The 27493-nt window shown below is 40.3% G+C and overlaps 1 protein-coding gene across 1 annotated transcript; it reads right to left on the reverse strand.

The window, feature by feature from the left end:
- Nucleotides 1-1395: 1395 nt before the first annotated feature.
- On the reverse strand, nt 1396-26918 carry LOC134184195 (uncharacterized). Its single transcript, XM_062651821.1, has 29 exons — nt 26824-26918; nt 26504-26766; nt 26153-26191; nt 24928-24996; nt 24093-24865; nt 23893-24025; nt 22005-22211; nt 21824-21924; nt 21711-21767; nt 11874-11949; nt 11789-11806; nt 9353-9525; nt 9236-9298; nt 9102-9165; nt 8855-9045; nt 8726-8782; nt 8604-8667; nt 8117-8257; nt 7610-8050; nt 7182-7541; nt 6376-6576; nt 4712-5524; nt 4475-4648; nt 4338-4406; nt 3041-3261; nt 2873-2988; nt 2652-2814; nt 2461-2597; nt 1396-1781 (listed from the first exon to the last, which is right to left on the reverse strand). Exons 5-29 carry the CDS (start codon nt 24354-24356, stop codon nt 1535-1537), a joined length of 4551 nt encoding a protein of 1516 aa, XP_062507805.1. The 5' UTR covers nt 24357-24865; nt 24928-24996; nt 26153-26191; nt 26504-26766; nt 26824-26918; the 3' UTR covers nt 1396-1534.
- Between the last annotated feature and the right edge of the window lie 575 nt (nt 26919-27493).

The raw sequence follows: 27493 nt of genomic DNA on the forward strand, positions 1-27493 counted from the left end.
AGATGATCGCAGCAATTCCATAAAATTTGTGCACTCCAAACATGTCCAAACATTTAGGCTAAGTGATAAAAATATCGTAAAAATAGCTGACTGACATGGCTCGATACATGAGCAAAGACCAGTGCAATCGACAACGTGAAACGGTTCTTTACCCATCAAATGGATGGCTTCCTAGAGTGTGCTGAAAAGACTATATTCGGAACAAAGTGACGTGTAAGTCTAGATGGCGAGTCCATCGAGCTCTTTATATTAAAATAATCATTTATTGCAGTGGTCTTTTGGAGTAACTGCTTAAAGAATATTTAGTACTGAAAAGCACCATATTTAGACATATCTAGTGCAGATCTAATGGAATATTTTGACAATGGAAGAACATTGTCTCGTCCTACCACGTGTCCTGCTAATTGGTATGTTGTTGTATTAGATCGAATTCGGTCAGCAAATTGTTGTTTGTTACTGCAGATTTGATAATATGTTTTGGTGTTGGGCGTGGCAAGCAAACAAACGTTACAATTTTGAGACACTTCAATAAATTGTCTGCAGCTACGAATCTTAAAACAAGCAAATGAAAAATAGGGAAACAGTTCATACATGTATATACTGTTGACGTGTACGAGGAGTAGGTTTAAAATATAAACAAATTAAAAACTTTTGTATATTCGTTAGTTAAAATGGCTATACATTTATCACTAAATAATATACAGAGCACTGTATTATATATTTGTTGTTTTGTTCAAATAACAATTATTGCAAAGTTTTGACAAGTTTTTGTCGCATAGTGTTTTCAAAAATGTTACACAAGCGTACCTGTAAGCCATCCTTAATATACCTGCAACGAAACGAATTACGCATGAAAGCTAAGAAACTTACTAGTATTTCACTGCATTCATGTAGATGACATATTTGCAATCAATTTAATGGCAATCGCAATTTAGATCAACGTAAAATTTTCTTCACAGGAGCTCTGATAATGAGTTCACCGCCTTGTAAACCGAACCAACTTGCTAGATAAATTTCATGTCTTACTTCATGTCCAACAAGGTTTATACGCTATTACGGCTGTGCATGCTCTTGGGCTGAAGAGTTGCTATAATTACGCTTACCACTCTTCTTTCCAATAGATAAATGCGATCCTTTTGCAGCGGTGTAGACGATGTTCACGAGCGTAGGAGAGCTGTACTGTATAGTGTAGCATTTGGACAACTTCACGTAACTTAAACATGATATACAAAATAACAATAGATCGGTCAGTAAAGTATAAGATAAAAGCTAGTAATAATGGAAATTTTTTGGGCGCGAGCTTCAGCACACCTCTTGCATCATCGTTAGTTCAGTGCTAGTGCTAGAGCTGTACGCAAGGGCTGAAAGTGATGTGGTAGTGGGAGGTATCAAGTGTATTCTGTCTCGATCCATATATTACAACGAGTCTTATATAAAATACTTTGACACGGCAAAGCACATCGCACTATTCTCTAAATGTCTGTTTATAAAAATTAAAGTTTTGTTGTTTAAATTCGCTAGAGACCCAAAATTTTTACACTGTAGTTTCAAAAATGTCAGGTTTCATTCTTGCGCTATTGTCGTCTTCTTCGGCATCCTCGTTTTCGCTATTGTCGCATTCGGTGGAGAAATCAGAGTATGTAACATTCCTTGCGCTGCCTTCGTTGACCACTGAGTATCCCACCAGGTTTGTAAGAATGTCTTCAAGTTCTTCAGCTATTTCAGTAAATGATGGACGTTCGAGAGGTTCCTCTTTCCAACAGCGAGACATAATGTTGTATCTGTTGCAAAACATATTATTATTACATTAGTTAAGAATTTGTCGTGTGTTTGGGAATAAAGAAATGAACAAGATTACTAATTGCTATAAATTAAAGTTTTTGTTGTTGAAATAACGCAAAGCTTTATTAGAGCACACAGATGCTAAGCATGCAGGAATGTATTTGGTGTAATGAGAATGAGCACATTAGTATTAATAATATCTTGTGCAAACATTTCATAAATGCAACAATTAACAAGTTGTTACTGACTGATGTTAAATAGTTATTTGACAGCAAGCGGAACAATCGATTCAATTAATGACGAGCCTTACTGCGAGCCTTAACACTAGAAGACATCTCAGAATAAATCAGTAATTTAAAAATTAATTAATAACTATACATAGTAACTATTCCTATTAATATTATTGCTAGTATTAGCTATGCTCTACGTCAATTAAATTCAAACGATAGCATAGTTCCTTACGGATTTTATTGAGCGCATGCTTATCTGATATAACAGAAACAGATATTTATATGCTTATTATCAGTCAACTGACAGCAGTTCAAAATTCTTGTACACATTCCTGTAGCATCCATTTCTGTTGCATTTAACGCTGTAAGCACTTGCATGGATTACCAGCGCTAATTTAGACTTGTTAGTGTATAATGTACCGAGTTCCATTAACACTAGATGACTTACATTTCAAGTGGGCAGTCGCTTGGCATCTCCATTCTTTCTCCCTTATTTATATAGTTTAGTATTCGACTGTTGGCAACTCCCGGATATGGAACTTTTGCAAATGTCATAACCTCCCACAGAGTCACACCGTAAGACCACTATAAGAAAGACATTATTAATTAAGCACTTTGCAAAGTTGATAAGTGACCAACAATATCTGTCATGTGTGTGAAGATCATATCAGTGAGACTCTCAGGCGCCATCCACTTTATAGGAAGTTGCCTGTTTTTTCTTACACGATAATATTCTTTGCCAGCAGCAAGAACTCGAGAGAGGCCAAAATCAGCAACCTTAATGTTTAGTTCCCAGTCGATCCTTAAATCAGGATATCGATAGATTAGATGTGGTCAAATAAGAACAATCACATGATTACATGCAATTTCTAGCCGCCATATCTCTGTGAATTACTCGTTTCTCCGTTAGATACTCCATTCCTCTAGCTATCTGGAGAGCAAACTTTAACAGCTGAGAAAGTTGAATGACGTGTTTCTAAAAAGCAGACTTGCAAATGTGTGTCCAATACAACACTGTTTGCAAGCACCTTTCTTAACGACTCGTTTAATCTGTATTTTTTTAGATGACTTTTTAAGTCTCCAAGTTCCATGTATGGAAGAACAATTAACGGAGGATAGCGGGACGACGTTTTACTGGCTTGTATATCCCAGCATATACCAAGTAAAGTCATAACGTTAGGATGGTTTAGGTTTCTCATCTGTAGACCCTCGTTCACAAATTCCTTTATCATTTTCGTTTTCTTTGTGTCTAAAACAAATAGATATTCATTCAACACTTAGTGGATATTTTAACAATTTTTTTATTTATAAAATCTAAGAAAAAATACTGAGAAAACTTACAACAAATTAATTACAGTTCACAATTATATTTCTGAAATTCTTCAATGAAACAAAGCAAGACTTCCTACTATTTTTAAAGATAAATTTTAAACATTTTCAAAAAGATATAACTGAAAACTTCTTATAATTTACAAGTCAGTTGGTTTATTCAATTCTTTTGTAATAATGGATATAATCTACGTTAAATTGTTTATATTGATTTTGCCTATAAACAAAAAACCACTGGGCAAATTCGTTGACACGACGGCATTCTGTTCTAGAACAGTAAACAACTGCATTCAGATACAGCTGACTATGTGTATTGCTAACAGATAAAGTTTAGAGGTAAACTTTCTTACCAGAAATATACTACAATTATAGATGTTATCATGTAACGCACAGGCAGAACATTTCTCAAACAACTCACAGCAACAATAGAAAGCAAAATAGATTAAAGCAAATTGAAATGTACAAAGCTTTACATATAAAAAATAATATTTAAAAGATAAAAAATTTGTCTTCTAATGGCTGTTCATGATAGATAATTACTATTAAAATCGTTTATCATCGCAACCTATCTATACCTGTTGGCGTATCAACAAGTGCACAAATTCAACGTTACCAACTATACAGAGTATAAATAACCTACCCAGTACTGCAAAATCAATAAAAGCAAAGTACACAAAATGATCGAAACAGGTGGAAATTTAGGACTGTATAAAGACGTGGCACTTGATTGTTCACATGCCTTTATCCATCTATTCATCTGTTCACATATGCATAATTGCAAAATAGTAATGATATTAAATCCGTCCAGTATGTAAGTAAATAGGTTAAAAATGTGCATGCATATTAGACACGTGACAAATTTGGTAACGTTGTAAGTTTTAAACTAAGACCTATTGTAATTATTCGACTAATAGGCATTTTAATACGCATAAACGTATGAACTTGACAATATCATTTACTTAAGAATGGATTACGAATTACTACTTTTTCAAATACCTGATAGACACTTAACGGCGACGTCTGTTGAAGAATCAAGAATAGCCTTATAAACACATCCAAAGTTTCCTAAAATAGATAAAAATTGGATGCCTCGATAGCATTAGCAAATACAGACTTAGACATGTTAATTATACCTTCACCAAGCTTCTCTTTAATAGCCAGACGACTTGAATATATCAGCACTTCTTTAATGTCGGCTAGCAATTCAGAATTAAGTTGAAATTCGTAGCTGGTTTGTTTATATTTAAAAAATTCAGAAAATTGATAAGAGCTTTGTCTCACACGGCGCATTCTATTTTCTAGATAATCTAATTTAATAACAAAAAAGTTATAATATTCGTAATTAGATCAGTCAAGAATTTTATACTCACCACTGACTGGCACTGGTTGGTCTATTCTTCTTCTTTGCAGTATGACGTTAATGGTATCAACTGAGAGTAAAAGTGTTGACAAAAGTGTAGGAAACAGCGCCAGTAGGACAAAAAATGTATCGCTTTGGCGACAAACTTTTGCGCCATTTGCAAATAGCAAAAACGATAATACGATTACATAAAAACATGGAACGCCCTGGAATAACGTTGCCCAACAAATGTTGAGTCTATTCTGTAAGATCCCGTTTTTAAGCCGATTGTGATAAAATTTCTTGAGCAAAGTCAAATCCAACAACATCAAAATGATAAATCCAAAATAGTGAGACACAATGTAGATAACTTCATAGCTATTGTGGTGGCAAAACTCCACCGTAGATGAGTTCTTAGTGTTGTTGTCAGATAAAAAATGAGCCACACCAGATAAAGAAACTTGAACAATAATGAAAGGTGACAAGAGTAACCATCTGAGAACGGAGAGAGAATTTTTACAACGAATAGTAAACGACAATGGAATGAGACAACAGAGAAGACACGAGAAATAGATTCCATTGTTAACGGTAACAATAAGATGAGGAATGCCTCCGTTGCAAGTGAGGGGTTTGCTAGCCAGAACAATCCACAAAGTGACGGCAATTGAGAGAGCTGCACTGGCGATCAGAACGTACACGACAGTCAAACGCAACCCAATCTGAATCTTGACCGTATTACATAACATGTACACAACAACAATAATGACCAGCAACGAGATGATGACAATAGTTGATGGCAGCATGTTTGAAGGTGCCGAGTCTTCGCAGTTTTCTTCTTCAACAGCTAACAAAGAATGAGTCGTCATAAGTGAACGCGTCTTTTCTACATTTGCAGTTAAAGCTAATACAGACACACATTATACAGTGTCGTGCTCAACCAGATCAGTCTGGTTTGTAAAGTCTATTACAAGTACCGGAAGCAAACCCTGCTTCAGAAGTACTTAGACCATCACGGCTGTCTAGAAAGAAGACATGACTTTACGAAGGATCCGAGTAGATCCCAGAAGCACTGTTTTCTGTAAGTGCTGCAGGTTGTGATGACCTGGAATAATGTCCAGCCACCGTGCAATACCTGCGTGCACTGTGCCCAAAGCTCTCAAGACCACCGGAACCACTAGTGTTCGACAATGCCACATGCGGCTTATCTCCGCTCGCAAGTCGCTATTATTATTATTATTATTATTATTATTATTATTATTATTATTGTGTTTCATAGCTGATATTCTAACAGTATCACACCAGCTTGCTGATATGTGCGCATGCTCTGATATCGATGCAATGTCACGTGATTATTATTTTATCCTGGTGAGAGCGAAACTAACGAACCCGGATGACGAAAAACAGAAATAGTGTGACAGGTGTGTATGTATACTGACACACACACACACACACACACACACACACACACACACACACACACACACACACACACACACACACACACACACACACACACACACACACACACACACACACACACACACACACACACACACACACACACACACACACACACACACACACACACACACACACACACACACACACACACACACACACGCACATACACACACACAGCTCACACAATTATATACACAAACGTAATACGACTATCTACTTGGCAGTATACAATACCTTCGCACAATGTGTCATTTCCACTCCATTTTCCGTTTGGTAAACATATCCTTGACGAATTTCCATAAAGTCTATACCCGTCTAAACAAGTGATGTTTGCTGTAGATCCGGGTATATCTCCAGTCATGATTATGCTTTCATTGCTCAGTGCACGTAATTCACTGCACCTCACTGGAGCGGAAATAGATATAGAATTATTACCTAAAACATGAGATTAACTGTTTTATACAGAAATTTCTACATCAAATTGTTTAATATTAAGATTTTTAAGATTTATAACCTTCGTGCGCAATGAATTATTAAGACATTCAATTTACAGTCTGTAAACTCAATTTGCGTACAGACATTATTTGTTTTTGCTCTTTACAAATTAGAGAATCTTAAAAATCAAATTGCTCTAATTTCTTTATTTAACCTCTTTTGCTTACAGCAATAAGAATGTGAATATCGAAAGAAAGAGACACAAAGTGTAACACTAAAAATTATACATCATAATCTGTCTTTTGTATGAGACAATAATACAATTCATTGAAAGCTACTAATAATATATTTCCGAAAACTAAACGTTTTAGGTGTTACTGTTACTTTTTATTATTGCACAAGGAACATCAAGATTTTTGCATAATTATGTAAATTTATGCTATATATTTATCAAATTACTCTTAATTCCGAAAGTAAAAATGAAACTTTTGGGTAACAGCAATGCAAAATATAGAAATAATAAATAATAAAAAGTAATTAAAATAAATACCGTCCATTTAAATAACATAAATTTACCAGCACTAACTGCAGGGAAAGTGTTAAACCTGTTGCATTCTTCCCGGTTAGAACAGTCAGAATGATCGCCTTTGATTTTTTAGAACCATCTTGTGCAGTATATTGACATGTATAACGGCCATTTGCAGAGACATTGGCTGATTTGATGTAGAGCCGCTGCCTATTATTCTCATACACCTGATATACACCAGTATGTTGTTCACTGTGTTCAGTACGTAGAGTTGGTATGCGATCGGTCTCGTTATGTTTCCATTTTAAGAAAGCACTGAAGTTGGTTACATCAGGAACAACACCACAATCAATAACAGCAGAGTAGTTTTGTTTCAGGCCAACAGCTAAGCTTGATTTGTTAATAATCATATTTCCTTTCCAAACAACTATGTCTAACTCTACAAAAACAAGAAAAAAGATTATTATTTTTCTGTTAATCAACAATATAACGTGCTAGTAATCTAACCGTAGACCACCTGCACATCACATAGACCCAAATGGTCAGATCCTTTCTTTTGTATAGTTATGTATCTTCCCCAAACAGGCTTGAGGCACGTGACATTTCTAGACAGTCCACGGTTCGAAGAGCTATCGTATAAAGCCACTCCACAACGGTATTCGTTATTCCTTCTGTTTGCTAAGAGACCACCAACGTGAACGGAAATGTTTCCACGATTATCGGCTCCACTTAAAACAATTCTAACGCTTGACACCAAGTAATGATTTTTTAAGTCGACTCGAAGCCAAGGATTACGAGAGAATTTTGTACGAGCGCAGTCTCGTGCTTTCCCATTCCATGAATACCTCATGAGGCTGCTTACAGCATATTTTGCGAGAGTACTTGAATTGTAGACTGAACTCATAGTGGCTGTTGCTCCTAAAGTTGCATATAAGTTGGTAGCTTTACCTATATTTGCCACAAGAACATATCACGCAACAGTAACAGCGACTTCTACAATAACAACAACCGTACATGATGTGATTTTGCATATCTGATTTGATGGGCCCGTACACGTTTGACCACCTAGCGTTGCTGCCTGGGCAATACTCCGAGTTCTAGTGCCGTTTCCACACTGAACACTACACGAACTCCAACTACTCCACTTGCAATCCACTAAAAACACAACACAAATATATTAAACGTTTTATTAATTCCATGCTTATAGAACGCAAATTCATTGGCTATGCATGCACACTCCAATCCAAAGTGGTTTGAACATAGTCTGCAAATCATTCAGTTGTGTATTTTTGACATGCAGCTTACGCTCGTAGCAATGTGGCATTAATGGTTAGGCAACCGACCTCAGGCTAGGCTAAAACCGTGAATATTTCTAAACCCTTTACCTGTTACTTGAAGGACCTACGTTTCTAAAAATCTTGCAGTTTTGCTCAAGTGTTTTCGACAACTAAAATTTAATTTTTCTGTTAGTGTTTCTGGTAATTACTACGCGTTGTCTTACTTGAAGTTCTTTGAACTTTAATCTTGCTAAAAGTGCTGTTGCTTCTATGAGATAATGCTCTGACCTTAAATAGACATCACAACACTGTCTCAACAAGGACTTTTCATTCATCATTGACTTACTTGAAAATAATAAGAATGATTCGGCAATAGCCCCGTCACAGTGTACTTGGTAAAACTCTGACAAACAATCAGTCAGTATATATTGGTGAAAAATTACAAAGCAATGAATGTCATTAATCCAAACTATACCGAAGAAACAATGTTAATGAGAGTTGAACTGCTATTTTTGAAATCTCCGGCATTGAAGTTGTTTCGTGATAACCACTTGACCGCGTATCCAACAATAGGAAAATCAGAGTGAACATACAACGGCTCTTTCCAGTAGACTGTCACAGAATCTGACGATCCCTGAGTGGTGACGTCATAGGGAGGATCGGGAGCTAGAGTAGATTTCAATAATACTAAGATGGTATATAGCAAATTATTGGTCACTTACAAAGAGGACATGGGTCATCGATTACAGAAATTCGATATTTTATGTTTCTATATATTGGCTGCAACTAAAATCATAAAATCACATATTGCAAGTTTTTTCCATTATTTTCATGAATATTTTGTACAGTCTCTTACCTCTATTTCATCGTAACATTGCTTTGAGTAGAGTCGATATGTGTAAACATGAGGAGAGGCAGCCTATAAATAATTTGTAAAAGTTCCAAAACATATGTGTAATTTGGCTAAACATACAGAACGAATTTCGACGGACGAATCCGATTTTCCTTTCAGGTACGTTTTCAAAAAGTAAGAGTCAACTGTTGTGGGCGATGGTGGGTTGAGCCATGTCAAATTAAAAGCATACAATTGAGTTGCATTATCGAATTGAACATTTGCAGTAAAGTTGACACGTCCGTAAAGTTTACCTACACATTTGCAGACAATTTCTAAAAAAATTACTTCTGCAAGTTGTAATGTATACTATAAATGTGCTGGTCAGACAGGAATGCAGAGAAAGACTCTGATGACCGTGTGTTTAATATATGAGAGACCGAGAAAAAGAGACAGACGGACGAACAGACGAACGAACAGACGGACAGACGGACAAACGAAGAGAAGAACAAGACGAACAAACAGACAGACAGACAGACAGACAGACAAAATCAAGTTTATTGTCAACAATCTTCACTACTACAAACAGTTATTGTTAAAATGAAATGTTCTACTTGTAGTCCGAGACTATTGCTAATGAGTAAAACACTGAATGTCTCTATCTACTCCCAAACAGACAGACAGACAAACAGACAGACAGACAGACAGACAGACAGACAGACAGACAGACAGACTGATTGACTGAAGACATAGCTCACTCTGGTCAATCAATTTGCTTTGCTTTGTCTTACTAGAAGATTCTCAGTCAGAATGCCTTCTACTACGTCATTTCCATGTTCCCAAGTTAAATTACTTGGCTAGGTCAGTATCACCATCTTTATTTAGTCTACAGCTGAAATATGAGACGATTGGACTCGAAAAACCTTTTGTAAAATATTGAGAGTGCAATCAAAAGTCGATGCACAGCGGAAAAAGCAAATCTTCCTATCAAATTGGGAGGATTTGGAATTACATCGGTCGATGCTATTGCTTCATCTGCGTTTTTAGGAGGATGGATGCATACTCTGTCAAACTTGCCTACTAGGTTCCCTCACTTGACTAACGATGTATCACTCTTGCTTTCAACAAATAATGTCTCAAAGATCTCGGCCGATATTCATCAAGATCTCGGCCGATATTCATCAAGCTGTAAGTGTAATGGTTGTGATGATTGCCAACATCTAAGTGAGTTTGTCAAGAAATTACAACAAAATCTATCTAGTCAACTACACGAGGCAATGCAAATTCCTGCCTGTAAACTGCGATTTTACAATCAGATAGGGCTGCAGCTAAATGTAGATCACTAAAAATTAACGGACCTGGGTCATAGCTGGAAGTCATTTCTACTAAAGAGATTCTTGCACTTAAACTCGACGAATTTCGTTCGGCAGCACATCTGAGGTTGGAAATACCTGCATCTTTGTTAACTGGAACATTCAGTGTGAATGTTGCAAGTTGGCAGATGAATATCATCTTCTTACATTCAAACATGGAGATGGGCCTGTGTGACAATACTATGAAATTGTAAATAAATGGAGCGCTTGTCTACATAAATTAAAAATTAATCGCGAGAAAGAAGCTCGACATCGTTACTCTGGAAATGAGAATAGACCTGACATAGTTATGTACGACTCTGGGAGTACCTATGACCTTGACGTAGCCATGGCTCATCCTTTCAGCCAGACACCTTAATGCTGGTAGCTTTAGAGGAAATCTTGCTTCAGCAAGAAAGAAGAAAGGAAGATGATCAACTATAAAAACAACAACTTGGTAACAATACAAAAAGACTCAATTCACTCCTCTGGTATTTGAACATCTTGGAACTTAGGATCACAAGCTACCAACTATTTAACCAAACTAGGCAGAAGATTAAGAGTCATTGAAGGCTACATAAATAGAGCTGACTTTAAAAGTTTTTGGAGGAAATAATTCTCAATAATCTTACAACGATGTAACGCTAAATTCATCCTCCACAAGCTGAATCTTGTCTTCCCTGGAGAAGTAGATGAGAACACATACGATAGAGACTATCAAAGTAGCTTGCATTAAACTAAAGCTGAACTCAGTACCTTGTTTGCATTTAGTGTTAGAAATGTAACGTAGAATTTGCACTTTAATAAATGAGATAGACAGACAAACAGACAGACAGAAAGACAGACGGACGGACGGACCGACGGACGAACAGACAGACAGACAGACAAACAGAGAGGCAGACAGGCATGCATGCACACCGACAGACAGATAGACAGAAATAAAGATAAATAGTAAAACAGACAAACAGACAGAAAAAAGGAAGACAGACAGACAAACAGACAAACAGGCAGCAAAAAGGAAAAAAGAATGTAGATGCTATAAAATCCATACGTCATATAACCAAAATTACCATGACAACGGCGACCTGAGACACAAAAAATAAATTAGATTTAAGTTCAAAAATTAACCAACATATAAAATTTTTACCAAAATTTATGTCTAAACAATGAGTTATTGAATTCTATAGTTCTACAATATTTACAAGCACAGTTATAAATATCTTACCACATTTGAGAGATGCCGCTACAATCACAAATACACAAATCAAACGCTCTATCCTAACTGCTTAACGTAAGCAAAGGGTACTTACAAGGTACTTTTAGATTCAGCAGAAAGTCCAAGTTTGGGTCTGGTGGCAGCGCTCTCTCCTGTGTCCCCGCGTAAATCTGGTCAAGCAGATAATTGTATGTAAATAATAAAAACTTTGTTGTCTGATAATTATAATGTTACTTTACAAACCAGACTGATCTGGTTGAGCACGACACATAATAAAACATTTGATGTCTGATACTACTAACAGTTTCTAAATATGATGTACTAAATTAGAAATATTTAAATTTTTTATTAAAGTATTGTCAACGACACTGCATAATAATAATAATAATAATAATAATAATAATAATAATAATCTCACTGTTGCTGGAGGTTAGAAAGGGTTCATCGGGCATTCGTATGTTACATGAACTCCGACGTCTTCGGCATCGGTTGGGCATTTTCTGTTCGGAGAGTTGTGAGGTCTCCATCAATCGATTGAAAATGGAACTTAAGTCCAAGGTCGAGCGGACCAGGAGGCTGGAGAAGAATCGTAAGAGACTTCGCCAGAATGGTTTGTTTCAACGAGATGCTGGACGGTTTTACAGAGAGCTGGATAAGCAGACTATCCGGGTCACTTCCCCGCCATCCGAGTCTGAGATCGAACAGTATTGGGGTGGTATCCTAGAAACTGAGGTACATCACAATGAGTCTGCCTTCTGGCTGAGACGTCAAACCGATGACGAGACGCACCGGAAAGATGAGCAGCAGTGGTTACCTATCTCAGACAATGAGGTCACATCGTGTCTCAAAAGGATGGGGAACTGGAAGTCTCCTGGTCCAGACAAGGTTTATGGTTTCTGGGTCAAGCGTATCACGTGTCTTCACACTGATCTGACTCGTAACTACAACCTGCTGGTTCAGAATCCAGACTCCGTACCCGACTGGTTGTCTCAAGGAATAACTACTCTGATTCCTAAGAATCACAAGACTGACCAGGCCAAAATTACCGGCCTATCACATGTCTGTCTGTCTTCTATAAGACCCTCACCTCAGTCATCAGGCAGAGGATTGCAGGGCATTTGGATCAGAGAAACCTCATGGCTCCGGAGCAGAAAGGTTGTCGACAGGGATCTTTTGGTGCAAAGGATCAGCTGTTGATCAACAATCTGCTTACCGAAGACTGTAGGACTAGGCACAAGAGCTTGAGCATGGCTTGGGTGGACTACCAGAAAGCCTATGACAGCGTGCCACACAGTTGGTTGCTCCAATGCCTTCAGCTGCATAAGATCAGTCCAGTCTTGTGCGGGTTCCTGTCACGTGTGATGAAGAGTTGGAGGACATCGATGGTGCCTTCTTGCGGGAATAGTACGATCAAGACAAGGCTTATGCAGATCAGGAGGGGTATTTTCCAAGGTGACTCACTTTCTCCACTTCTCTTCTGTATGGCTCTCAATCCTCTGAGCAAGGAGCTGAACAGAACCGGTTACGGCTACCGGATGACCACTGGGCATGGTGAGACTGCCAAACGTCAGCTTATCAGTCATCTACTTTACATGGATGATCTGAAGCTGTATGGCAGAAACTCTGATCAGTTGGATGGGTTGTTGCACACGGTTCGTACCTTCTCTGATGACATCCAGATGAAGTTTGGTTTGGACAAATGTGCTGTTGCACACTTTGTCAACGGCAGGCTATCTGGACACAACTCTGGAGTGACGGTAGGAAAAACGGACACCATCAAGTGTCTGGAACCGGGTCAAGTCTACAAGTACTTGGGTGTAGATGAGAGTAACGGTATTCAGCACAGCATGATGCGGGAGAGACTCCGTCGTGAGTACTTGCGCAGAGTGAAGGTGGTTCTCCGGACTGAGTTGTATGGTCGGAACAAGATTCTAGCCATCAATGGGTTTGCACTACCGGTTTTCACTTACGGTTTTGGCGTCATTCATTGGAAGTGCACGGACCTGCAGCAGCTCGATCGACGGACCAGAAAGCTCCTCTCTATGCACAGTGTTCACCATCCTGCTGCAGACGTTGACCGACTGTACGCTCCTTGCAGTGATGGGGGTAGGGGGTTACAACAGATTGAGTCGACATATCAATCTTGTATTGTGAGGCTGAGCTGTTACCTTGCTGACAGTTCTGATCCTTTTATGCAGATGATACGGGAGTGTGACTCTGGAAAATCTTCACACTCGATCAAGCGCATGGCTTGTCGGTTTACTGCACAGCTGCGAAGGAGTCTTGCTTCGGACGACAAGTCGCAGAGCTTACACAGGAATGCATCCATCTCGGTTGAAGGTGGCTTCGAGCAAGCACCTGAAACAGATGCAAGACATTACCGTACGTGTTGCAGTTCTGTTCGTGTGCGGTCCTGGAGCGGGAAGCCTATGCACGGGCAGTATCGTCGTCTCACTGAGCAACCGCCTGTGGACATGAAAGAGACTTACGGATGGCTAAAGGCAGCGAATCTTTCTGCTGCAACTGAGGGACTGATTGTTGCTGCTCAAGACCAAGCTCTTCGGACTCGGTACTATGAGCGTAAGATTCTACATCGTAATGTTAGTCCTACTTGCCGCATGTGCAGTGTAGGCCTGGAAACAGTCGACCACATTGTGGCAGGCTGTAGTGCTTTGGCACCAACGGACTACACTGATCGACACAATCAGGTGGCATCCATCATTCACTGGGACATTTGTCGCCATTTTGGGGTTCCAGTGGAGAGCAGATGGTACCGGCATCATTCTGATAGGCTTGTGGAGACAGATGACATTACTATGATGTGGGATACCACCATCCCCACTACCTGGAGAATCAAAGCCAATCGTCCAGACATCTGTCTCAGAAATAGGAAGACAAACACTTGTCTTCTTATTGATATCAGCTGTCCTGCTGATGGCAACATGGGCAAGAAACATGCTGAGAAGTTGGCGAAGTACAGCGACTTGAGGGTGGAGATAAGCCGCATGTAGCATTGTCGAACACTGGTGGTTCCGGTGGTCTTGGGAGCCTTGGGCACAGTGCACGCAGGTATTGCACGGTGGCTGGACATTATTCCAGGTCATCACAACCTGCAGCACTTACAGAAAACAGTGCTTCTGGGATCTACTCGGATCCTTGGTAAAGTCATGTCTTCTTTCTAGACAGCTGTGATGGTCTAAGTACTTCTGAAGCAGGGTTTGCTTCCGGTACTTGTAATAGACTTTACAAACCAGACTGATCTGGTTGAGCACAACACATAATAATAATAATAATAATAATGCTGTATCGAGTACGGGGTCACCGTAATGCCTGCAATCTATATCGAATTGGCTAGTCATTGATCGCCGTATGGACTACACGGAAACATGTACCCCGCTGGGCTCACCTGCTGGGTTGGTGGGCGCCCAGATAGGGGTAAAGACCCCACTTGCCCATTATGAAGGGGCATAACGACACATAATAATAAAAGTCACCGCCGTGGCTTAGTGGTTAGCGACAATGGCTACCACTCCATGATTTAGGGGTTCAAACCCCAGTGACGACAGTAAATTATGAAACTTGTCTGTCTTTCTTTCTTATGTTTCTCCAACTTTATCCGTGAGACTATGACTCGTTTCAGTCGTTGGGGCGTTTATGTGGTCTGGCGAATGGTCCGTTGATGATGACGTTCAGTGCTTTCCTGGTGGTTATTGATATCCACTAGGCGTGCTTGACCAATGTTCGCGGTCACCGTAATGCCTGCAATCTACTGTATATCAAATTTTATAATCATTGATCGCCGTGTGGACTACACAGAAACATGTACCGTGCTGGGCTCACCTACCGGGTTTGGTGGGCGCCCAGATGGGGGTAAAGACCCCACTTGCCCATCATGGAGGGGCATAAGGGCAAATAATAATAATAGTGGTGAGTACTTCCGCAGAAAAAAGGCGGTTTTCAGGACTCAGTTGTATGGTCGGAAGAAGATTCTTCACATCAATGGGTTTGCACTACCGGTTCTCACTTACGGTTTTGGCGTCATTCATTGGAGGTGCACGGACCTGCAGCAGCTTGATCGACGGACCAGAAATCTCCTCTCTATGCACGGTGTCCACCATCCTGCTGCAGACGTTGACTGACTGTACGCTCCTTGCAGTGATGGGAGTAGGCGGTTACAACAGATTGAGTCGACATATCAATCTTGTATTGTGAGGCTGAACTGTTATTTTGCTGACAGTTCTGATCCTTTCATACAGATGATACGGGAGTGTGACTCCGGAAATCTTCACACTCGATCAAGCGCATGGCTGGTAGCTTTAATGCACAGCTGCAAAGGAGTCTTGCTTTTACCGACAAGTCGCAGAGCTTACACAGGAATGCATCCATCTCGGTTGAATGTGGCTTCGAGCAAGTGCCTGAAACAGATGCGAGACATTACCGGACGTGTTGCAGTTTGTGTACGGTCCTGGAGAGGGAAGCCTATGCACGAGCAGTATCGCCGTCTCACTGAGCAACCGCCTGTAAACATGAAAGGGACCTACGGATGGAGCGAATGTTTCTGCTGCAACTGTGGGACTGATTGTTGCTTCTCAAGACCAAGCTCTTCGGACTCGGTACTATGAGCGCAAGATTCTATATCGTGATGCCAGTCCTACTTGCCGCATGTGTAGTGTAGACCTGGAAACAGTCGACCACATTGTGGCAGGCTGTACTGCTTTGGCACCGATGGACTACACTGATCGACACAATCTGGTGGCCTTCATCATTTGCTGGGATGTTTGTCGTCATTTTGAGATTCCAGTGGAGAGCAGATGGTACCGGCATCATTCTGATAGGCTCCTGGAGACGGATGACATTACTATGATGCGGGATACCACCATTTCCACTGCCAGCAATATCAAAGCTAATCGTCCAGCCATCTGTCTCAGAAATATGAAGACAAACACTTGTCTTTTTATTGATATCAGCTGTCCTGCTGATGGCAACATTGGCAAAAAACATGCTGAGAAGTTGGCGAAGTACAGCGACTTGCGAGTGGAGATAAGCCGCATGTAGCATTTTCGAACACTGGTGGTTCCGTTGGTCTGGGGAGCTTTGAGCACAGTGCACGCAGGTATTGCACGGTGGCTGGACATTATTCCAGGTCATCACAATCTGCAGCACTTACAGAAACAGTGCTTTTGGGATCTACTCGGATCCTTCGCAAATAATGTATTCTAGACAGCCGCGATGGTCTAAGTTCTTCTAAAGCAGGGTTTTTGCTACGGTTCTGGTAATTGACTTTAAAAACCAGACTGATCTGGTTGAGCACGGCACATAGTCCCGGATATTGTGGAAGATGACATCTAGCTGTATCGCTTGCCTCAGAGCTAGCTGAGGAGCGCGTTCCTTGTCGGAAAACCAGAACAGGGCTCCATACGTCGGTCTCTAAAATTACTGCAGCTGTTCGGAAGACCAGGAATAGTTCTGGACGTAGGGCGACTGGTCGAACCATCTCTCGTGCGATGTCTGATTTGAATTTGGCTTCAAATTTCGCTGAAGAGACTATTGTGATGCTCACCGTTTCTAACAATTCTTGTGTTTCGGCTAACAGGAGCGGCAACGCAACAAGACGACGGAAATGGACGCGAAAAATGAATAGGAAAGATGTTTCTTATTACCACGTACTGTTGTCATGCAAGTTCTATGCTTTCAAAATACCCATGCATCAGCTGTGGTGTGAACAAAATCCTTTTCTGACTGACGTCTCTGAGCAGCTTTTGGCAGACCAGAATCGATATATCTTAATTTCTGAAATTCTGACTGAATTAGAGTTGGAGGAGATTAAACGTGAAGCCGCACAGGATGGAAAGCCCATCTCAAGTTTCTTATCTGTTACGACTGATGTTTATTCTAGTGTGCAGATTTCCGAGTTGGAAATGTTTTCTGCTCTATCAGCTGATACTTTAGTTGTCACGCCTTTGCTTGACAATGTGTGACCTTGCATGGCTTCAGTCAGGATGGCGCATGTTGCACGTGGTGAAAAACATGTCGTGTCATTGATGCGAGATGATCATGAGTCTACTAATCAATTAGAAGATGGCTCCCTTGTTCAGTCAGTCACTGTTTCTCTAAGGAATGCTCATGTGCAACAGATAGTGGTAATATCCTATCCGTAGATGACACTTGGATTAAGTTCAACGCAGTGCTATCAGGAAATCACCGTCCCCTTGTGACTCTGTGAGCTCTGATCTGATGACTAAACATCTTAGTATATCTTCTAAGCTAGAAGAGATGAAAACTTCTACATCTCAACTCAACCCAGACTGCTGCCAAACGGAGGATGTTATTTCGCTTGATAGTGATGCTACTGTTGACTCTGTACTTCGTCGAGAGGTTCTTGAAAAATTGCAAAAATTTAGGCAAATTCCTATCTGTAAGAGACACCGCCTTCAAAGAATCTTTGTGGACAGTGGAACCCTGAAACTTATTGGTGATCTTAACACGATCATGAGTTCGTTGAACGATGAACCAGATATGAGTAAAATCAGTTACTTGGTATACTTTGTTGCTTCACTAGTGTCCAAAAGGCTGGGCTTAAGACGACAAAGTCGAACCAATTCGCAAACACCGACATGAAGACGAAGGCTGAATATGGAGTTTTGTACACTTCGACGTGCGATCTCACTGTTGCTGAAGGTTAGAAAGGATTCATCGAGCACTAGTATGTTACACGAACTCCTAATTCTCTGGCATGGGGTAGGCATTTCCGGTTTTGAGAGTTGTGAGGTCACCATCAATCGTTTGAAAATGGAACTTAAGTCCAAGGTCGAGCGAACAGAAGGCTGGAGAAGAATCGTAACAGACTTCGCCAGAACGGTTTGTTTCAACGAGATGCTGGACGGTTTTACAGAGAGTTGGGTAAGCAGACTATTCAAGTCACTTCCCCGCCATCCGAGTCTAAGATCGAGCAGCATTGGGGTAGTATCGTAGAAACTGAGGTACATCACATTGAGTCTGCCTTCTGGCTGAGACATCAAACCAATGGTGAGAAGCACCTGAGAGATGAGCAGCAGTGGTTCCTATCTCAGACAATGAGGTCACATCGTGTCTCAAAAGGATGGGGAACTGGAAGTCTCCTGGTTCAGACAAGGTTTACGGTTTCTGGGTCAAGCGCACCACTTGTCTTCAAATTGATCTGACTTGTAAATATAACCTGCTGGTTTAAAATCCAAACTCCGTACCCGACTGGTTGTCTCTAGCAACAAAAACGCTGATTTCTAGAAATAACAAGACAGACCAGGCCAAATTTTACCGGCCTATCACGTGTCTGTCTGTCTTCTATAAGACACTAACAACAGTCATCAGGCAAAGAATTACAGCGCATTTGGTTTAGAAAAACTTTGTGGCTCCGAAGTAGAGAGTTGTCGACAGGGATATTTTCGTGCAAATGATCAGCTGTTGATCAACAAGCTGTTAACCGAATACTGTAAGACCAGGCACAAGAGCTTGAGCATGGCTTGGGTAAACTGCCAGAAAGCCTGTGACAGCGTGCCAAACAGTTAGTTGCTCCAATGCCTTCAGATGCATGAGATCAGTCCAGTCTTGTGCAGGTTCCTGTCATGTGTGATGAAGAGTTGGAGGACATCGATGGTGCTTTTTAGCGGGAACAGTAAGATTAAGACAAGGCTTATTCAGATCAAGAGAGGTATTTGCCAAGGTGACTCACATTCTCCAATTCTCTTTGTATGGCTCTCGACCTTCTGAGTAAGGAGCTGAACAGAAGCGGTTATGGCTACCGGATAACCACTGGGCACGATGAGACTACCAAACGTCAGTTAATCAGTCATCTACTTTACATGGATGATCTGAAGATGTATGGCAGAAACTTTGATCAGTTAGATGGGTTGTTGCACACGGTTCGTACCTTCTCTGATAACATCCAGTTAAAGCTTGGTTTGGACAAATGTGCTGTTGCACACTTTGTCAAAGGCAGGATATCTGGACACAACTCTGGAGTGACGATAAGAAAAACAAACACCATCAACAGTCTGGAACCGGGTCAAGTCTACAAGCACTTGGGTGTAGATGAGAGTAACGGTATTCAGCATAGCATAATGCAAGAGAGACTCCGTCGTCAGTACTTCCGCAAAGTGAAGGTAGTTCTCCGCACTCAGTTGTATGGTCGGAACAAGATTCTAGCCATCAATAGGTTTGCATTAGTGGTTCTCACTTACTGTTTTAGCGTTACTCATTAGGGCTACGCGGACTTGCAGCTGTTCGATCGACGGACCTGAAAGCTCATCTCTATGCATGCTGTCCAAAATCCTTTTGCAGATGTTGATCGACTGTACGTTGATTGCAATGACTAAGGTAGGGGGTTACAACAGATTGAGTCGACATACCAATCTTGTATTGTGAGGCTGAACTGTTACCTTTCTGACAGTTCTGATCCTTTCATACAGATGATACGGGAGAGTGACTCCGGAAAACCTTCACACTCGATCAAGCGAATGGCTTGTCGTTTTGCTGCACAGCTGCGGAGGAGTCTTGCTTCGGACGACAAGCCGCAGAGCTTACACATAAATGCATCCATCTCGGTTGAAGATGTCTTCGACCAAGCGTCTGAAACAGATGCGAGACATTACCGTACTTGTTGCAGTTCTCTTCGTGTACGGTCCTGGAGCTGGAAGCCTATGCAGGGGCAGTATCGCCGTCTCACTGAGCAACCGCCTGTAGACATAAAAGAGACCTACGGATGGCTAAAGGCAGCGAATCTTCCTGCTGCAACTGATGGACTGGTTGTTGCTCAAGACCAAGCTCTTCGGACTCGGTGCTATAAGCGCAAGATTCTATATCGTGATGTCAGTTCTACTTTCCGCATGTGCAGTGTAGGCCTGGAAACAGTCGACCACATTGTGGCAGGCTGTAGTACTTTGACACCAATAGACTACACTGATTGACACAATCTGGTGGCCTCCATCATTCACTGGAATGTTTGTCGCCATTTTGGGGTTCCAGTGGAGAGCAGATGGTACCGGCATCATCCTGATAGACTTGTGGAGACGGATGACATTGCTATGATGTGAGATACCACCATCCCCACTGCCAGGAAGATCAAAGCCAATCGTCCAGACATCTGTCTCAGAAATAAGAAGACAAACACTTGCCTTCTTATTGATATCAGCTGTCCTGCTGATGTCAACATTGGCAAGAAACATGCTGAGAAGTTGGCGAAGTACAGCGACTTACGAGTAAAGATAAGCCGCATGTGGCATTGTCGAACTCTGCTGGTTCCGTTGGTCTTGGGAGCTTTGGGCACAGTGCACACAGATATTGCACGGTGGCTGGACATTATTCCAGGTCATCACAACCTGCAGCACTTACAGGAAACAGTGCTTCTGGGATCTACTTGGATGCCTCGTAAAGTCATGTCTTCTTTCTAGACAACCGTTATGGTCTAGGTACTTCTAAAGCAGGGTCTGCTCCGGTACTTGCAATAAACTTTACAAACCAGACTGATCTGGTTGAGCACGACATAGTAATAAATGCACTAATTGTGCAGTTTCTTCAAGGGGCAAACAAAACAAAAACAAAAAAATAGAAGCAAAGACACTAAAACAGTAAATCTATACAGATTAGCTAATACACAAACAAATAGCAATTATAGTAGTAAAGAACTTAAATCATGTAGCACGTTCTTCTAGAATATTTTATCTTAAGTCACTGTATTCTTAATAAGTCATTATTCTCAATAAGTCATACACAGTGTGCTTGATAACATTACTTTACATGAAATCATTTTCAAATATTAATAAACTGTGTAATCTTTAAATTTGTTATTAAAACATTCAATTAATCACTATAGTATACCTATTTTAATAGTACGATATTAATATTTATTGTAATTAAAACATGTATCTGTTTTACTCTCCTTTCAAGAGATACTTACTGAAACAAAAAGATTGCAACCTGGCTCCAACTTCTCTAGCATTAGCTGAGTTTCATTCTAGAAACAATAGCGCAAATTATATCATTATAAACTATCGATATATTATTACTTACGTTTCGTATATAATACACACGATTCTTCATATTGCATTTGATGCTACTTCCCTGCTTGATCGAGTGTAAGTAAATTTCGTAGCAAGAACTGCTGGAAATATCTGCGTAGAAAAAGGCAACTTGATACTGTGTAACAACAACTCACAAACGAGAAGAACTAAAAAATTCAAACTAAACTGACTCTGGGGTCTTTTCCACACGATACGTCGACTGCTGTTTAGGTTTGAACAGTCGTCGTTCCAGTAGTATGATGAAGAGTCGTCTGTGCGGTAGTTTTGTTTACGAAGGTTGAGTAGAGTTCTCTTAAAAGATGGATTAGGTCGACAGTGTGAAGGAGGACGGCTGAGATAGGGATACCAGTCATTGCCGCAGCTCGTGTTCAAAATCTCTAAAAACATTTCTAACTTAGTACATGTATCTACAGGCACAGCAAAATACGTAGCAATTCATTCAGTGTACACAACAGTGCGGTTATGCGCTGTACGGTGTACCTTTGTATGAAGTAAAATATATTATTAAGATTACAGTACGATGCCACATAAGTTAATTAAGTAAACTCGATGAAATTACAACACCACATAATTTCATGATTGATGAATCTGTGCACAGTTGTCAGACCTATTCACAGACCTTGTTATACATGCAGTGAGGAACGTATAAAAATTACAAAAAATAAAAAACAATTCTTTTCAATACAGAAATTTCCAACAGTGCATACTATTATAGAAAAAGAGTTAACTTATATATATATATATATATATATATATATATATATATATATATATATTAATTTTTATACACTAAGTGAGCAAGTCCCAAAGAGAGTCACTAGAAGAATGCAGTTGCATACAACCGTGCACTAAACAAGCATTAAATAACCAGAGTTTAACAGATAATTGTTCAATGAGGTTCTGGAATGCTTGAGAAAGGGATGTTGTGTTACAGGTGGTAGTCTTCAACGCGATAATCTTTAGAGTCTTCAAGCTTGAAGGTGTCCAATAACCTATGGTCTCCAAAGCCAGAGGGAAGAACTCTCCGCCAGCAGCAGCGACGATATCATCATGGTAGGCATCTTTTTTCATTTCATCCGCCATATATATATATATATATATATATATATATATATATATATATATATATATATATATATATATATATATATATATATGTATATATATGTTACATATCTATAAGTCTAGAAAGATGTCTGCATGCTTAGTTGACCTACAAACTCGATAGAATGCAGCCTGGCCGGTTAGATCGTTTCTTTAGCTGATCAAGGTAGCTGATTGTCAGCCAGAAAATATTATCACTACGTATCTAGCAAGCTGCTAAAGTAGTGAGCCAAGCAAGGTACAGAGTATTCCGTATTAGGGTTACGCAGTTCCCGGAAGTGAGAATGTCTTGTCTGACCTGGCCACGACCAGACAAACAACCCGGTCATTTTACATCGGACGTCAGACGTCAACTCATCATCCCAAATTTGTGGCGTTAGCTAGAACAACAAAAAGCATCTTTCCTACGGTCGGTTCTGGACCTCGAAAGAGACCCCTTTAGCTACAAGCGTTTTCGCGTACAAACCGAAATGCCTATTTCCACTTGGATGTAACATGCATGGCGATTTGGCGTGATTACTGTTAATTTATTACAGACACACAGACAGATAGACAAAGACAATTTGAGGAGAAGTTAGGTTTTATATTCAGCTGCAAACTTGCAATGCAGGTGGGTTCCTGCAAGACGTCAGCATTCAGTGCACAGTTAAAACATTTAGAGACTGGGATACATGTTCTCTTGAAACCCTGCGCGCGCGCGCGCGTGTCTGTTTGTGTGTGTGTGTGTGTGTGTGTGTGTGTGTGTGTGTGTGTGTGTGTGTGTGTGTGTGTGTTTGTGTGTTTGTGTGTGTGTGTGTGTGTGTGTGTTTGTTTGTGTGTGTGTGTGTGTGTGTGTGTGTGTGTGTGTGTGTGTGTGTGCGTAGCTCGTAATGTAACCGTTTGATTTAGACAGATAGACAAATGAATTACCCTTTATAAATATAGATATAGATATAGACAGGCAATTCTGCTTACCTAGGACACTGTAGGGTTCACTCCTCTTGTACCCTTTAGTTCCCAGTTCGTTAAACGAAGCGACTTTGAATACATAACTATAATCACAATCGAGCTTTATCTTGTCTTCTATTTTCTTGGCATCATAGCTTGTCTACACAAAACAGACGATCAACCATCGTTCAGACCCACTCCACTACAAATACAATGTGCAACCATACACTAAACGACCATGAAATAAATTCCCAGTTTAGCTGACGTTCGTCTATTGATCCGTTTGCATAAGAGGCAACTCGAGACCCGAGCAGCAAGAAAACGACTCCCTTAGACTTGTCAATATCACCGCTGTAAAAGTGATAGTTATTGCTGTGCCAAACTAGCTTGCTCTTTATCAGTCTTGGTCTTCCAGGCATTTCAGGAAGATTATCTAAGGTTTTCAAAAACTCTAGTCTAAAAACCAACAAAATATGATGACATGTTGTCATTAGACACGTTCACACAGCGGCGTAGCCAGAGAAAAATTGAGGGGCTAATTATTAATATTAATTTTGTTAAAATTAATATTAATTTGTTCAAAATTAATTGTATATGTATATACGTATAGATTTATAAACTAACCACGTATCATTTCGGTACTGTATAATTACGTATATAAAATCACTCTATTCGACTATAAAGAATAGATGAGCAACCCCGCCCATAACTTTTGGAGGTACTGAACCCCCAAGAACCCTCTCCCCTCCGTAGCTACGCCCCTGGTTCACAGCAGCAACAATTGCAACTGTATTGCTAATATACGCTAACACAATGAAGCTATTTGTAGAGTTAATTAATGCATCTCAATAGAAGATGCAATTGAAGTTATATACCACTACAACATTACCATCATACATACTGCATGCTGCACATGTAGATATGAGACAACATACATTCTGCCAGTAGCTCCACCCATTGTTTCTACAAAAGAGCAACCTTTCTTGCAAGGTAGTGATCTCTAAAAATCCAACAAACAAATGATAGTCAAAGAAGTGGATTAATTAAAATCGTATGTCGTACCTCACAACGGTTTTCACATTCAGATAAGGACTTATACATAAGCATGTCCAGGCATGAAACTTTAGCGCACTGCAACAAATAGTTTGTTAGATGTAAAATGATACATAGACACTAATATTGCACATTGAAATTTGCCCAAACGTTTCATGCGCAGATCAGAAGGGTGGGAATGATATCCCAACCACGCCTACGACTATGGATCTTTATTATTTTAGATACATGCGTGTACCCTTATTAATAATAACAAAAATAACGTGTTGTAAAATCTTTAATTGGACACAGTCTAATAGTAAAAGTTTTGTATATTGTGTAAAATGTCTAGACATGCGAGGTTCAGGTATAACTAGAATAGAAACGCTTTTAGTTGTAATAATAGCCAGAAATTTCACAAACAGTATTCTAGCTGTTCAATTTTCTGCGCGATCCTCAACCTAATGGCAATCTACAGATCGAACAGCTGATATACATTATAGAAAGAAGGCGCTCTCTGTAATATCTGGCCTAGAGTAAGAACTAAAATATTTGTGTCCTTGAGGGAGCAAGCATCGGTCGGCCTTCGGGCCTTATAATAGACCCACCCAGGTTGTGAGAACTGCATGCATGGCCAATTACTTTATGTACTGCTTGTATATGAAAGGTAAACGTCTAGTCACTTTCTATCTTATGGCATCTGTTTTGAGTTGTTGAGGTCAAAGACAACTAAGCACACATACTAATTACGTTCTGCTGCGCTCTGTGTCAACAGGAAATCATTCATGGCTTCAGCTATTCTTCAAAACGGTGTGCTCTACCTTTGGTGCGTAAATTCTGCGAGCTGGATGCTCGCATTATATTTAGGAGGAACCGTGGGACCAAAAAATCTATATAACCCTCTTGCAATAACTCACTGCATTACACGCAATAGAGCAAACAAGATTGTAGTGTCTGGTCCCAATTCGATTACTCCTGGGAACGAACGAGGGTTATTCGATTATCGTGGACAGACAGATGTAACATAAGTGCAATAGCGCGAGTGACATCATATCTGTGACATCCGACCACATGGTGACAATTTTTTCTCTTGCGGCCTGTGCGAGCTACTGGGTAATTGTCTATACGTTACAATGTAAGAGTTGTGGAAGACCTCGGTGAGCTATTCCGGTGAACCTGCACATGAACTATGTCTAAGTGGACTGACTAGTAAAACGACTGTACGTACTAAAGTGCAACAACATTGTCTCGTTACCTCTGAACAATTGTGAGGACAGCTGTACGAAGCCAGACTCTGCCACACAAACAGAAACATATTCTCAACGATAACTAACGCTTTCACAAACAAGACTCTTTTCTCTAATAACATATATTTATATTATCCTATTTACATACGTAAATATATTACCATATACTGTATAGCTATTACACTAGACTTACTGATAACAGACAAGAGGACAACATACCAACTGAGCAATGGAAAGTAAGAAACTAGAGCGTAAAAACAAATGAAAGTATGGCAAGAGACTCGTGCAAGTTGCAATTGTGATCTAATTTAATTTATTACCTCAACCGCCATGCTTAGTAAAACATTCGCTTTGCTTACTTGATTGTTGGCGTTGTACTCCGTGCAGTAAGCTATACAACGCGTCTTCTTTTCGTGTATCGCCAAGTCATCGCCACACACCAAGCAAAGGATCATGAAAGGCAAGCAAGATGGCAATAACCTCATGTCGCTTCGCCGTGAAGGATATCTAGATACATACGCTTTCATAAGATCTAAAAGTTGAGTCTCTGTACACAAACTGATGACGATTGCTTGTGTCGACAGTTCACAGAAGGAAACAGACAAGCTCGTCCGGGGTCACGCTACCACAAAACACGCCTTCAAATCATTAGCACATGCTCTACACTGTACCACCGTACGTAGTGTAAAGTGACATTTGCAAGTCACCAAGGCAGGCATTTGTGTTCTTTAGCTACAGAAGAAAGTCGCTTGTGGTAATCAAGACTACGTCCATCCGTTTATTATTCTACGAGCTACGAACCGGAAAGACTCGGCTTATTATCTAATCATTCATGTTCGTACATCCGTATGAAGTGAGGAATAAGGCGCCGTTGACAGGTTTAGCTTCGGCTACCTTATTTGGACTTGACGTCGAACAAACTTGATAACCTAGCTGCCTAGACAGCCATGCCGCATTCCGCCTGCTAAGTAGAGAGAGCTTGAAAAATGAGTTTGGTAATGGCGTTCGTTATACTAATATCAATGATTGACGAAAGCGCCCAAAGCGAAAGCAATTGGCATGTTGGCGGTTCTCGTATGGCCAACACTACTACCGTCCACAAGATTGTCACGTGCCATGGTTCGTGAATATCTACGTCAGTAGACAGACCTGTATCGTGCTAGGAGAGTGTTCGTGTGATAAGTGATTTCTACTCTGACGCAAGCGTGTACGTCTCGCCGGTCTCACCTCATCCATATGCTAACGTCTAGTCTGCGACTGTCTTGCTCCCAATGTCATATGTACAGGAGCAAACAACAAATGATTTCGAAGCCATTGACTGCATGGCTCGATCGGTTCGAGGCCTATGT

This window comes from Corticium candelabrum, chromosome 9 (assembly GCF_963422355.1).
Source record: "Corticium candelabrum chromosome 9, ooCorCand1.1, whole genome shotgun sequence".
NCBI classification, from domain to species: domain Eukaryota; kingdom Metazoa; phylum Porifera; class Homoscleromorpha; order Homosclerophorida; family Plakinidae; genus Corticium; species Corticium candelabrum.

Coding starts and splice junctions, on each gene's coding strand:
- LOC134184195 (XM_062651821.1), bottom strand. CDS start 24,356: ATGACAACATGTCATCATATTTTGTTGGTTTTTAGACTAGAGTTTTTG. Junction 21,768..21,823: donor GTGTGTATTATATACGAAAC/GTAAGTAATAAT, acceptor TATTGTTTCTAG/AATGAAACTCAGCTAATGCT. Junction 3,262..4,337: donor CGCCGTTAAGTGTCTATCAG/GTATTTGAAAAA, acceptor TATTTGTTTTAG/ACACAAAGAAAACGAAAATG.